This window comes from Orycteropus afer, unplaced genomic scaffold (assembly GCF_000298275.1).
Source record: "Orycteropus afer afer isolate SDZICR_OR568_19922 unplaced genomic scaffold, OryAfe1.0 scaffold00459, whole genome shotgun sequence".
Lineage (NCBI taxonomy): Eukaryota > Metazoa > Chordata > Mammalia > Tubulidentata > Orycteropodidae > Orycteropus > Orycteropus afer.
This window is the reverse complement of record NW_006922046.1, coordinates 1152207-1165176: the sequence shown is the minus strand read 5'-3', so window position 1 is coordinate 1165176 and position 12970 is coordinate 1152207. Positions and strand designations below refer to the sequence as shown.

The 12970-nt window shown below is 44.9% G+C and overlaps 1 protein-coding gene across 1 annotated transcript in view; it reads left to right on the top strand.

Moving 5' to 3' along the window:
* Positions 1 to 12970, top strand: part of ANKRD27 (ankyrin repeat domain 27) — a 43101-nt gene that overhangs the window by 17063 nt on the left and 13068 nt on the right. Inside the window, exons 13-21 of the mRNA XM_007954344.1 lie at positions 901 to 1028; positions 1617 to 1699; positions 2733 to 2848; positions 3265 to 3357; positions 4568 to 4765; positions 6601 to 6666; positions 6779 to 6898; positions 8042 to 8086; positions 10642 to 10764. Coding sequence (XP_007952535.1) covers positions 901 to 1028; positions 1617 to 1699; positions 2733 to 2848; positions 3265 to 3357; positions 4568 to 4765; positions 6601 to 6666; positions 6779 to 6898; positions 8042 to 8086; positions 10642 to 10764 — 972 coding nt within the window. The remainder of the gene's footprint in view (positions 1 to 900; positions 1029 to 1616; positions 1700 to 2732; positions 2849 to 3264; positions 3358 to 4567; positions 4766 to 6600; positions 6667 to 6778; positions 6899 to 8041; positions 8087 to 10641; positions 10765 to 12970) is intronic.

Below are 12970 nucleotides of genomic sequence, written 5' to 3'. Positions count from 1 at the left end.
CCTCTGTCTGGCTTCCTGGCTTTTAATCCCCTTTCTCCTGCTCTTCTGCCCTGCTGTTTTGTGCGTCCCTGAGTTGTCCCTGGGGCTGACTGCTCCTCTGTTTGGGTTCCTGGCTTTTATCCCCTTTCTCCTGCTCTCCGGTCCTCCTGCTTTGGGCGGGCTTGAGTTTCCTCTCCTCACCTAATCCCTTTGGCTGATTGTTCTTCTCTCTGGCTTCCTGGCTTTTAATTCCCTTTCTCCTGCTCTTTCGGCCTCCTGCTTTGGGCGTCCCTGAGTTGTCTCTCCTGACCTGTAACCCTGGGGTTTCCACAATGGTGTACCATTTTACAGTCCCAGCAGCAGTGTATGAGGGTCCCAATCTCTCTACAACCTTGCCAGCATTTGTTTTCTGTCTTGTTACACATTGTTTTTTTTTTTAATTATGGAAAATTTTTAACATTTGCAAAAATAAAGAGAGGAGTATAATGAAGGAACCCCTATGTAGCCATCACCCAAAACCAAACCAAATTCGCTTCCATCAAGTCGATTCCAACTCATAGCAACCCCCCTCAGATTTCTGAGGTTGTAAATCTATATGGAAGTAGAATACCCCATCTGCCTTTTACAGAGCAGCTGGTGGGTTTGAACTACTGACCTTCTGGTTAGCAGCCAAATGCCTTATCCACTATGCCACCAGAGCTCCTTAGTCATCACCTAGCTTCAGTAGTTACCAGCGTGTAGCCAGCCAGTCTTGTTTCGTCCCTCCCTCCACCTAGATGATTTTGAAACCAATGCCAAAGAGCAAATCACTTCATCGATAAATAGTTGGATATTTATTTCTTATAAGAACTCTCAGAAAATTCATACCTTAAAAATGAAAAATTCCTTGATACCAATAGTGTTTTTGATGCCACTTTTTAGCATATTGCATCAGGAAACCAGAAAGAAGTAGAAAGACTTCTAAGCCAAGAGGACCATGATAAAGATGCTGTCCAAAAGATGTGTCACCCTCTGTGCTTCTGTGATGACTGTGAGAAACTCATCTCTGGGTAAGAGGCCTTGAGGAGACTCAGACCTGGGGCCGGCCTGAGCTCTTTTCTCACTTGCCATGTGGCTGGCAGTGAGGGTTTGTCCGTGCCCCACTCAGCTTCCTTTGCTATGAAGTGGAGACAGCAACACCTTCTCTGCTTATTTCTTTGGAGAATCAGATGGAATAAAGGTTGTAAAAGTATTTGTACACTGCTGGGCTAAATACCAGGGTAGGCAGGTCTGGGGCCTGCCCAGTGTCTCTTCAGCAGGAAGTGTACAGTTCAGGAGGGTGTTCAGAAAGCAAGCTTTAGTAGGAGGGGAATGCCAACCTCTCCCACATAACATTTCTGGTGTCCTGTTCTCCTGGTCAGGTTGTTTTGCTGGGTGTCAAGGCCTCAGGGGTGGTGCTGAGTGAGGGACACTGGAACTAGATGCCTCAGGTTCCTCCACCCTGGTGATCCCCAGGACACTGTAGAAGAGACATAGCTTAGGTCCCTTCCTGTGATCTGTCTTCTAGTCCCAGGATCTAGCATGTCCAGCCTGACTAGGGAGAGGCTTTGCCATGCCGTTGCTGTGGGGTATTTTTCTGAATCTTTGTTCTATTTTAGGAGGCTGAACGATCCTTCAGTTGTCACTCCATTCTCCAGAAATGACAAGGGTCATACACCACTCCACCTGGCTGCTCTCTGTGGTATGTGCTCTTTATAGGATAGGGATGGTGCCAAGGGTGGCCCAGCGGAGGGCTGGTGGGCTTGGGGTGGTAGCAGTTGGGATGGTAGAAGGAACCATGTCATGGACCCAGCCTTGAAGGGCTTCACTGGAAGGAGGAGAGTAACAAATGTTCTGTAGGCCTTGGTGGCCCATGCGCCCCTCCCTGACTGGAAGAGCAGGTACATTTGGATCTCACTGTGTCGACGCCTAACACTGCCCCCAGCTGAGTGGGCCGGCGAGGGAGGGCTGGGATCTGAGCCAAGAGAGTGGTCTCAGAATTGTCAGCTTGAGGTTCTTGTAGTCCTGCTTTTTTAAAATAACTGTTGTCTTTTTAAAAAACACTATTTTACTGTGTTTTTGGTGAAGGTTTACACAGCAGTTTAGGTTCTCATTCAGCAGTTTCTATACAAGTTGTTAAATGCCATTGGTTACGTTCTTTACAATGTGAATGTTTTCATTATTTCTGCCCTGATGGTTCTGTTTCTTTTGTCTTTTAAAGTATATGCTCAAGGTAGAAAACAAACCGCTCCCAGTATCACCTGCCATGCTCCTGTGCCCAGGAGATAATTTTGATTAATGGTTGTACAAAATTTCTGCATACTTGTATTTACATATCTGTAACGTAACATATATGATAATGTGGAGATCGTATTGCTCTGTACTGTGCTCGTTTCACTTGGCAGTTTAGAACAGTTCTCCTTGTCCATATGTTTTTTAATGGCTGTATAATATTCCATCTTATGAATCAGTGAGCCATGGAATCTTCTGTGGACGTCTATGGCTCTTAGTTACTGGGATGTGGACTTGAGTTGGGTCTCCTCCAACAGCCACCCCAACGTATTCTGAGTCTGCAGAGTCTGATGGGACACTGATTCCTCTCAAGCGTGCAAATAACCTCCTGGCATGTTTCGTGCCAGGTCATAAGGGGGTGAAAAAATACTGTGGTTGCATATGTAGGGTTCAGAAAACTCCTTCTCTTTCCTTCTTTGTTGTGAAGTACTTCTGTTCTGTAGGACAGGCATCCCTCATTGACCTCCTGGTTTCCAGAGGTGCCATGGTGAATGCCACAGACTATCATGGGTCAACCCCGCTGCACCTCGCATGTCAGAAGGGCTATCAGAGCGTGACGGTGAGTGACAGGTGCCATCATGGTGTGCGAGCTGTGCAGATGACGTGGCTCCTCCTTCTGATCGAGCTTTGCTGATTGTGCTGTGTTAAATCTCCCACGTTTTGCCTCCTTTACTCCACACTGGCCCTGTTGCATCTCTCTGTGGGGTCACTGGACAAAGTTGTTTGGTTTCAATTTGAATTTTCCTGATAGTTGAGGGGAAGAAAGAGGGGTGGGCTAAAGACATTTTCATTTATTTCTAAGCCTTTTGTAAGGAAAGATGAGAGTGATATAATTTTAGTAGTGATAGAAGCAAGTAAGATTTAAAATAGAAACAAATGACCTCCCCCTCATAAGACCCAGGGCCTGCTCCCTGAGGAAGCTGTGTTTGCACAGCCAGTTTGCGTGTTCACCTGCCTTCCTCTCTCCTTCGGAAGCTGCTGCTGTTGCACTACAAAGCCAGTGCTGAAGTGCAGGACAATAACGGCAACACTGCCCTCCACCTGGCCTGCATTTATGGACACGAAGACGTAAGTGGTCCTTGCTGTTCTGAGAGTGGCTATGTTTACCCTTTATCACTCATGGAGAAATGTAAACTTGTAATTAGTTTAATGTAGTATTTGGTATTGATAATTACTGGGACATGTGATGTGTAGTTGTTTTGTTTAATTTAAAAATTTTGAATTTATTGCAAAAGCCATATTGAAATGACAGAAATTCAAAACTTAATTGCATTTATGTTTTCAATAGTAATGTCAAAGAATTTTATAATTTCTGTTTTTACTTAGTATCCTACTGTGTATGTGTTATTTTTTTTCTCCTAGCCACCTGCCCCATTCTCTCTATGATGATATACCGATAGATACATGTATAGGTTTAAACTGGGTTAGGTAGTTGATGCACAAGAATGGGATCTTACCCTGTACATTTTTATGCTACTAGCTTTCTTCGATTAACCTGTCATGGAAATGCTCTGTTCAGTAAATGTAAATCTCACCCACTGCTAAGTAGCTGTACACTAATCCATTGTGTGGACTGTGTTGGGGACCCCAAGACCACTCTCACTAGGAAGACTCGCAGGACTTAGCATATAGTTGTACTCTTGGCTAAGATTTATTACAGTTAATGTTTACAAAACAAAATTAACAATGGGACAAAGCACATGGGGTGAAATTGGGAGAAAACCAGGCACAGGCTTCCCAAGAGTCCTCTTCTGGGGAGTCACACAGAACACCTTTAATCCCTCCGGCAGTGTGTCGTAGGAACATGTGGGAAATGTCTGCAGGGAAGCTCATTAGGGACTCAGGGCCCAGGGTTTGACTGGACTTGGTCATGTAGGCACTCTGCATAGCATGTCCCAAAATTCCAGACTCCCAGGAGGAAAGCAGGTGTTCAGTGTGCACCACATTGTTGTACTAACAGTTTAGGTACACTAAGCCAACCTTGTCGGTTAGAGAACTCCTGGAATCCAAGGTCCCAGATGGCAGGCAAGGGCCAGCCTCGGCTGCTGTGGTCACTTTGTCATGCACATGGATACATCACAGTTTTATTCAGCCGTTTCTTACTGGTTAGCAGTTGAGTTCTTTTGAAGAAGTGATGTGTCCTCACTGGGTAAGACTGTACTTGGCTTGGTGGGTGGAGCCTTGATTGAATTGGGCCGTGGATGGAGGCTGTAGAGCGTAGACACTGAGTAGGGCTCAATATATTTGTTCATGGTGGCATTTCCCAATTTCTTTGCAGTGTGTGAAGGCTTTGGTCTACTATGATGTGCACTCGTGCAGACTGGATATTGGTAATGAGAAAGGAGATACTCCCTTACACATCGCTGCACGTTGGGGTTACCAGGGCATCATAGAGACGTTGCTACAAAATGGAGCATCCACAGAGATCCCGAACAGGCTGAAAGAAACGCCACTCACATGTGCATTGAACTCAAAGGTAGCATTCTTCATCTCTGGGCAACATAGGACTTTAATGGAAAAGAAGAAAAAGAATCAATGTCCATAGATTAGGTCTTTGCCTTGCTGGACGAACAGTGCATTAGTGCCTGGCCTGTACTCTCTCTACTGCATTTAGTTGTTAATAGGTTTTATTAATTTATATTGTTTTCCATTTTACTAACAGTTTTTCTCACTGTTGTTCCAAGAGCTTTTTCCAGCAGAGCTTGCCCTGGCCTCTGAGTGCCACTGATTTATTAGCAGATGGAACGAGTGATAACAGGACAGGGCTCTGAGCTAGAATAGCAGACATAGGGGACAGGGAAGGAAAGCAGCAAGTGCTGGAGCTCTGTTTTCCTGTCACTTCATCCCTAGCTCCTAGAACCTTTTCTCATTTGACCAGTTTTGAACATCGAGTATAGTTGCTCTCACAAGTGATTTGGTGATGAATTTTTCATCCTTTTCCGGTAATAATTTCTGGAAACGTAGCTTTTGGCAACACATAGAGAAAGTGCTCACCTCTTATGAGGGGTGGGGGGTGGGGCAGCTGACTGAGCCCAGGTCTTGGTGCTCTCGTCACCTGGCAGCAGCCCTGGTTGAAGGGATGCCATAGAGAAGCATGCTGGCCTGGCCAGGGGAGGAGTAGAGCCACTGTGAAGTGGAAGCCCTCCGTAGCCATCAGACTGATGTCTCCAGAAGGTCAGTGCTGTGCGTGCCCGAGTGATTTCGTTCTGGTGCAGGTCTCCAGTCATCACCCATGCCCAGGCCCTTGGGAGTATATTACCAGCTCCCTTTTACAATTTCCAGCTCTCTTCTGGGGACTGTCTTCAGTTAGTTCATATCTTTTTCTGAGAGTGACACAGTTTAAAATTTTTTTTTAATGTGGGGAAAAGAGTTTCATTCATTCATTCATTTGCAGTGGTTTGTAGGGAGTCCGTTTTTCAAATGAGCTAATTTACTAATTTTTAAAACAGGCATTATTTCATGGGAAAAACCCCAAAGGTTGTTAATTTGCTCATTATTACTTTTTTTTTTTTTTTTGACTTTTTGTTGTGATTTGGGTGAAATTTTACAGAAGAGATCTGTTTACATTCGGCAGTTCGTGCGTATTTTGTTTTGTTTTGTGACACTAGTTATACCCCCCACAGTGTAACAGCTCTCTTCCCATCTCCTCCCTTTCCCTGTGTCCTTCTTGCCTTAGTGGCACAGCTTTTAAATCCCTGCTCCTAACTCTAGGGACGGTGTCAGCCGTGCTGCCCATGCATTCACAAGGCTTTTGCTTTGTAGCAGCCTCAGCTGCCTGAGACTGCACAGTGTTGCCCTTGGCCTAAGAGGCTGAGATACCCCCTGAGGAGGGCTCCTTTTTCCTCTGTAGCTTCTACTCCAGGCCCCTTGCAGAGGAGCTCTGCAGAGGAGAGGAGGAAGTGGTCATCTGGGCTCAGCTCTGCGCTGCTACTGCTTGAGACTGGGGCGTCAGTGGAAAGGTTACACTCTATGCTGGTGGACAAGGCCTGGGGGCCGGACAAGATAGCTTTTGAGGCCCTTTCTGTGCCTGGGCTTCTCTTACCGTCTGAGCTCATTCATGGGAGCACTAATTTCCCCTGCTCAGACAGGGTATGATGGAGGAAGCCCACACTTGGTATTGTGTGTTCTTCCCTGAGTTCTCACCCACCCTGGGCTTTGGTTTCTCAGTGTATCTCAAGGTGTGGCTGGGCTGCTTGATCGGAGACTCTGCTGACATCCCAAGGAGACTGGCAGGCAGTAGGCACTATGGGTGATGATACTTTGTTGCTAACCATTCTTTCAGTTGTTTTCACATCCTTTTTATCCTCTCAGATTCTGTCTATAATGGAAGCCAGTCGTCATCGTCTGACGTTTGAAAGAAAGCAGAAGTCTTCTGAGGTAAATATATGGGGCTGTACTAGTTGGTTATATTTGAGGTCAGGGGCCTTCTTTCTGGCCCTTGTGTGTCCGTGTGCTCATGTCTTTTCTGGTCTGGATGCCCTCACTGCAGGTCCCTGTTCAGTCCCCTCAGCGTTCTGTGGATTCTATCAGCCAGGGGTCCTCTACCTCCAGCTTTTCCTCCGTGTCGGTGAGCTCTAGGCAAGAGGAGGCTAAGAGGGACTACAGAGAGGTGAGGCTTTCTGACGGCAAGATGAGGACTCAGTGGTCCTGGTGATATGGTGGCCAGTTAAAGAGCCCTGCCCATTCGGCCTGCTCACCAGTTACTATGAAGGCCAAACATCTCTGCTTTGGTGGCAGGTTGACGCCCTCAGGATGAGCCTGTGAAGTTCTCACACTGCTGGGTCACCCTGCTTGTCCTCCAGTGGTCTGCTCCCTAAGCTGATCTTTGCTCTGTGGATTGTGTGTGTGAGAGAGAGAGAGAGGAAGGGAAAGAGGGAGAGAGGAGAGTAGGCGGGGAGAGAGAGGGAGAATATTCTTAGAAATATACAAGTACAGTCACCTACAGGTTCACGGAACTATTCTTTTATGAAGTAGGAAATTTTCTGTCTTCTGCCTCCCATCCCCATAAGTACTTCCTGTTAACAACTTGGGGGGTTATATTCCTAACTTCTTACAGGTTATGTAGACATTGACATGCCCTTAGGCATTGGCTTTTGTTAAGCTGATTTATGATATTTCCTTTTTTTTTTTTTTCACTTAACTTAGAGTTTATTTGAAGTCAGCACATACGGATCTGCCTCATTCTTTAACTGAAGAGTAGGCCACTGTATGGATGTACCATGGCTTAGTCCACCGTTCTGCTATGGATGAGAAGCCCTCCCTGGCTCTCCCCTAGTCTCCTTCCTTCTCACAGCCCCTGAGCTGTGGCCTGCTCCTAATAAACTGAGCTTGAGGCAAAACTGCAGCACAGAAAGGCAAGAGACGTGCTCCAGAGTCTAACACAAGACTTGAAATCTTGAGGAGTGTGCACCTTTGTGGCAACCTCAAATGGTGGTTAAGAATGCCGAGCATATGTAGTTCTGAATCAAAGAGGTGGCTGGCTTCTTTGGAAGCACGTGTGCTTTAAGGAGACTGTCATCTCATTTTTCTGCATAAACAGCAGTTACATGTATAGACCTTAAATGGTACTATATGCTGTACGTAGTAGGATGTCACATCTGAGAGTTTTACGGATATGTTTGTGAGATACTAAATGAGATGTTGAAATTCTACAAAGCAAGAGACAAGTGAAAGTACTAGGTTTTCAGAATGCCATTTTTATTATTTCTATTATTAAAACAATTTTTCTAACATTCTTTTTCTTTTTATTAAGGTAGAAAAACTTTTAAGAGCTGTTGCTGATGGAGATGTAGAAATGGTGAGTTTTCACTAGGGCATTTGAAAAAGCTTGTTCTCGGTTAAAATAGCCAGATGTAGTTCTTGTTTCTTCTAATTTGGTTGTGAATTGTGTGGATTCTTTGTTCAGTTTCACGTAGATGGTGGTGAATTTAATGAGTCTTTGGTGATGCCAGTGTTGTGTTTTCCCCTCACGTAATGAGGCATAGATGCACATAAAGCTGCATACCAAGTGTGGCTTTCTGCCTCTCAGACGTTCATATTCCAGGGGAGTGGTGAGATGTGGCAGGACCAGCCCACGTCCAGTGGCATGTAGTGGTGCTCTGAGTCGGGACAAGGTGAACAGCCTGCTTTTGAGGAGAGGACAAGGTTGAGTGGAGGAGGTGAGGGATAAGCTAGAAGGAGGGTGTTTGTGGCTCTGCAGAAGCATTGAAGGCTGTGACTCCTGGGCCGTGAGGCTGAGGCCTGAGGCATGGGAATTCAAAGAGTTGCAAGCAGCTGTCTGGATGAGATGGTGCTGGCTGCTTTGGGTTGGCACCTGGAGAGGACGTCAGGGCTTGAGGCGAACTGTGTGTTAACCTTGCTGTGAGGACACATCTGAGATCCTTGTGAGCAGAGAGAGGCTTCATTAGAGCCCACCAGCAGTGTCCCTGGCCTCCCTTTGGCTTCCTGGATGAAATGTGTTAAGTCTTCTACTTTGAAGGAAAGGATGAATATGGTGCTTCCCAAATTTGTTGCTGTTTGCTGCCATCAAGTTGGATTGTGACTCGTGAGCACAGGTGTGCGGAGTAGAACTGCTCCCTGGGCCTCTCAAGCTGTGACCTTTCAGAAGCTGATCGCCAGTCTTTACTTCCAAGGTGCCTGTGGGTTGGTGGCTTTGACCACTCACCTTTCAGTTAGTGCTTAACCTTTTGTACCACCAGGGGACTCCTACCAAATTGGGAGCTTTGAATAGGTCATATTGCAAGAGAGCTTTTCACCAATGGTTGAGTTTGCAGTGGTGGACAGAAATTACTGGGATCTGATTACAACAGTCTCTGGGATGTGAAGAATCTGAAGATGTGGTCGTCGGTATATTAGCCTTTGCCTAGAGCCTAGTGTTGCTCTAGCAGAAGGCCACACAGTTACTCTGGGGTAAATGGACTGTCTGTATCTGGCTGATGCTGTGTTGCTCCTTTCATGAGGCCTGGAGGCAGGGGCGGAAGACTGTCCCCAAGAGAACCCCACATTTTTGAGGGAAGGAGAGGAGGGCTTCTTTAGGCATGCTAAAAGCCATGGTGTGAGCACAGTCTGTGTGGAAAACAGGTTGTGACTCCCAATGTCGTGGCACAACTGCTCATCTTCCTGTTAGGTGGGGAAGTAGGGCTGAGCTACTAGTAAAGGAGGTGAGACTAACTTGCCAGTGGCTGAGGTCACTATCCAAACTTATCTACACATGCCATAGCCAACCCCTAAATGAGGTACCTGCCCCTCAGCTCCCCACCTGTTTTTATTCCCCTCTTCTCATCAAAAAGCACTACCCTTTGTCCGTCCCAGCCGATCTGTTAGGTGAGGACTTGAATAGAGGTCTTCAGAGTTTTCCCCTTTAGGAATGTCTGCTGTCAGCCATGTGGAAGGGACCTGGAGGTGAGATGTTTTGGGTACGAGGGGTCTTCTGGAACCCTCTGCCACTCCTAGCAGGCATATGCTTATTTCATCAGTGCTTGGAACCAGATCTAGAAATGTATTTACATGGTTTTCTTTTTTAAAATTTATTGTTGTATAATCATGGGAGAATAGAAGGGCTGTGTATGCACAGGGAGACAGCTCAGGGTGCAGGAGTGCATGGAGGGAAGGACACAGGGAAGAGGTAACTATGGGGAGGAAGTGGGAGGAAAGCTGTTGCATTGTGGTAAATTGTGGTCAATGTCATGAGACAAAGTGTGTATGAGCTGCTATATGGAAAGTGAATTTGCTGTGTAAACTTTCACCCAAATCACAATTGAAAAAAATTGTTCTAACAACTAGTTTTCAGAACATAAATCTTATGTTACTAGAACATAAATTTGATTTTTTGGGGGTCGTTCAGTGCTTTTGCCTGTGGGTGAGCACACTGTGTGAAAGAGCACTGGCGTGGAGTCGGGGGGTTCTGACTATACTTACTATTTATGTGCCCTTGAACACATTGTTGACTTCTCTGAGTCCTTTTCTCTTAGTAAGGGGCATAGGGATCTGGAACCCCCTCTTACTGTTGAAAGCATGAGATTCGATAATGTAAGAGAAGTACTCACTTGGTGTCTCAAGGACCAGGGCTTGAGCACTCACTCTGAAGCAGCATCAGTCTTCCTCTAACACTAGCTACAGAAATAAATGGTAGATTAATCTCAGCAGTAGAAGGATTTGGAATGGCTTGGCATAAGGTGAACCTTGGAATCTTCATGAGGGAGCAGAAGCCACTTGCAAATTGCTTTGATGTTTGTGGAAGGGTTGGTCTTGATTTGGGAACATTTAATTGGCTGTGTGTTTAAGACACTGTAGCATGGAAAGGAGGTAAGGATGTGTTTTAAGGTCCTGTTTCTCCTTACCATCCAACACCAGGTGCGTTACCTTCTGGAGTGGACAGAGGAGGAGCTGGAGGAAGTGGAGGAGGATGCTGGTGCGGTAGATCTTGAATTTTGTCACCCCTTGTGCCAGTGCCCCAAGTGTGCTCCAGGTCAAAAGGTTTGGCTTTGCTTCTGTTGGGATGGGCATGGGGCAGTTCTTCATTGTCCCCCCATATGAAAGGTCTCTGCTTCTCAGCCAGATAATTACTGAGTGGCTGGTAGGAGGTGTCCCTGAGAGAAGCTGATGCTAGTGTGGGATCTGGCTTGGGCTGCCTGCTTTCTGAATGGGCAGGTTAGTGAGCAGGGACATGCACACTCGCACGTAGTATTTCAGCTGCTCCACTGCTGTCTGGGCCCCAGAGTCACACGGCAGGAGTTTGTGAATAGACAGGCCTGAGGCCCCTAAGGAGGCTGCATGCCTGTCCCCTCACTGCTGCCTTTATTCATGTCAGTACACCCCTCTGTGGGAGGACCCTCTCCATATGCAGAGAGGCCCCCTTGTCCCGTTTCCCCGGTTTCCCCATTGGTAACATCTTATAAAACTGTAGGATACTGACATTGATAGCATCTATCGATCTTATTCACTTTTCCCCCATTTCACTTGTACTCATTTGTGTGTGTATGCATTTAGTGCAATATGATTCTATCACGTGTAGGTTGGTGTATGTTACCATCACATTCAAGACACAGAACAGTTCTGTCACCACAAGAATTAAGAATAACCCACATGACCCTTTTAAAACCATACTCATCTCTCTTCCCTTCATCCCTGCTTACACCCCCATCATCCCTAATCCTTTGCAATTGCTTGCTAATTCTCCATTTCTGCAATTTTGTCATTTCAAAAATGTTATATAAATATAATCACAGTATATAATATTTTTGGATTGGCATTTTTCACTGAGCATGACGCCAAGTTGCATGTAATTGATGGTTCATTCCTTTATTACTGAGTAGTCATGGTATGTAAATACTACAGTTTATTTAACTACCTTTTGAAGGACATGAGTTGTTTCTGGTTTTGGAATTTTACTAAAAAAGTGAAGCTGCTGTGAACGTTTGTATACAGATTTTTTTTTTTGAGAATATAAATTTTCCTTTCTCTAGGATAAATGCCCAAGAGTGCAATTCTGGGTCATATGGTAATTGTATATTTAGTTTTACAAGAAACTTGCAAATTCTTTCTCAGAGTGGCTGCACCATTGTAGATTCTCACCAGCAGTGTCTGACGGGTCCAGTTCCTCTGCTTCCTCATCAGCATTGGGCATTGCCACTTTGATCTTTTAGCCACTCTTATAGCTGCATAGTGCCATCTTATTGTGACTTTAATTTGTGCATTGCCCTTAAGGCTAACGTTAAGGCTAACATTGTTGAAAATCTTTTCATGTGCTAATTTGCCATAGATCCATGCTCTTCAGTGAAATGTCTCTGTTCATTTCTTTTGCCTATTTTCTAATTGGATTATTTTTCTTTATTGTTTCCAGGGAGGGTTCTTTATATATTCTAGCTCTTTGTCAGATATGTGGTTTGCAAAGATTTTCTTTTAGCCTGTAGCTTGTCTTTTCATCCTGTTCTCATGGGCTCTCATGGAGCAAAAGTTTTTCATTTTCATGAAGTCCATTTGATCAGTTTTCCTTTTTTTTTTTTTTTTTTTGACTGCTGCTTCCATTGGTGTTGATTATATCTAAGTAAAATGAAAACCTTGACAACTTAAACCTTTTCTCCATTTATTATCATGTTGCTTATCGGTCTGGTTGTGAGGATTTTTGTTTGCTCTATGTTGAGTGTAATTCACACTGAAGATTGTAGTCTTTGATGTTCATCAGTATGTGCTTCAGGTCTTCTTTACTTTCAGAAAGCAAGGTTATGCAGGTTTTTAATGAGTCTTCCTCCAATCCTGATGCCACATTCTCCTTCTTACAGTTCACCTTCTCAGATTATTTGCTCAGCATACAGACTGAGTAAGTATAGTGAAAGGATACAATCCTGATGCACACCTCTCCTCATTTTAAACCATGCAGTATCCCATTGTTCTGTTGAAACAACTGTCTTAACCTTTGCATAGTTCCTCATGAGTACAATTATGTGTTCGGGAATTTCCATTCTTTGCAGTGCTATCTATAGTTCGTTATTACCCACACAGTTGAATACCTTTGCATTGTCAATACAACAGAAGTAAACATCTTTCTGGTATTCTTTGCTTGCAGCCAAGATCCATCTGACATCAGCATTGATATACCTCATTCTGTGATCTCTTCTGAATGTGATTTGACTTTCTTGTAGTTCTCTGTCAGTATATTGCTGCAACTGTTTTTGAATTATTT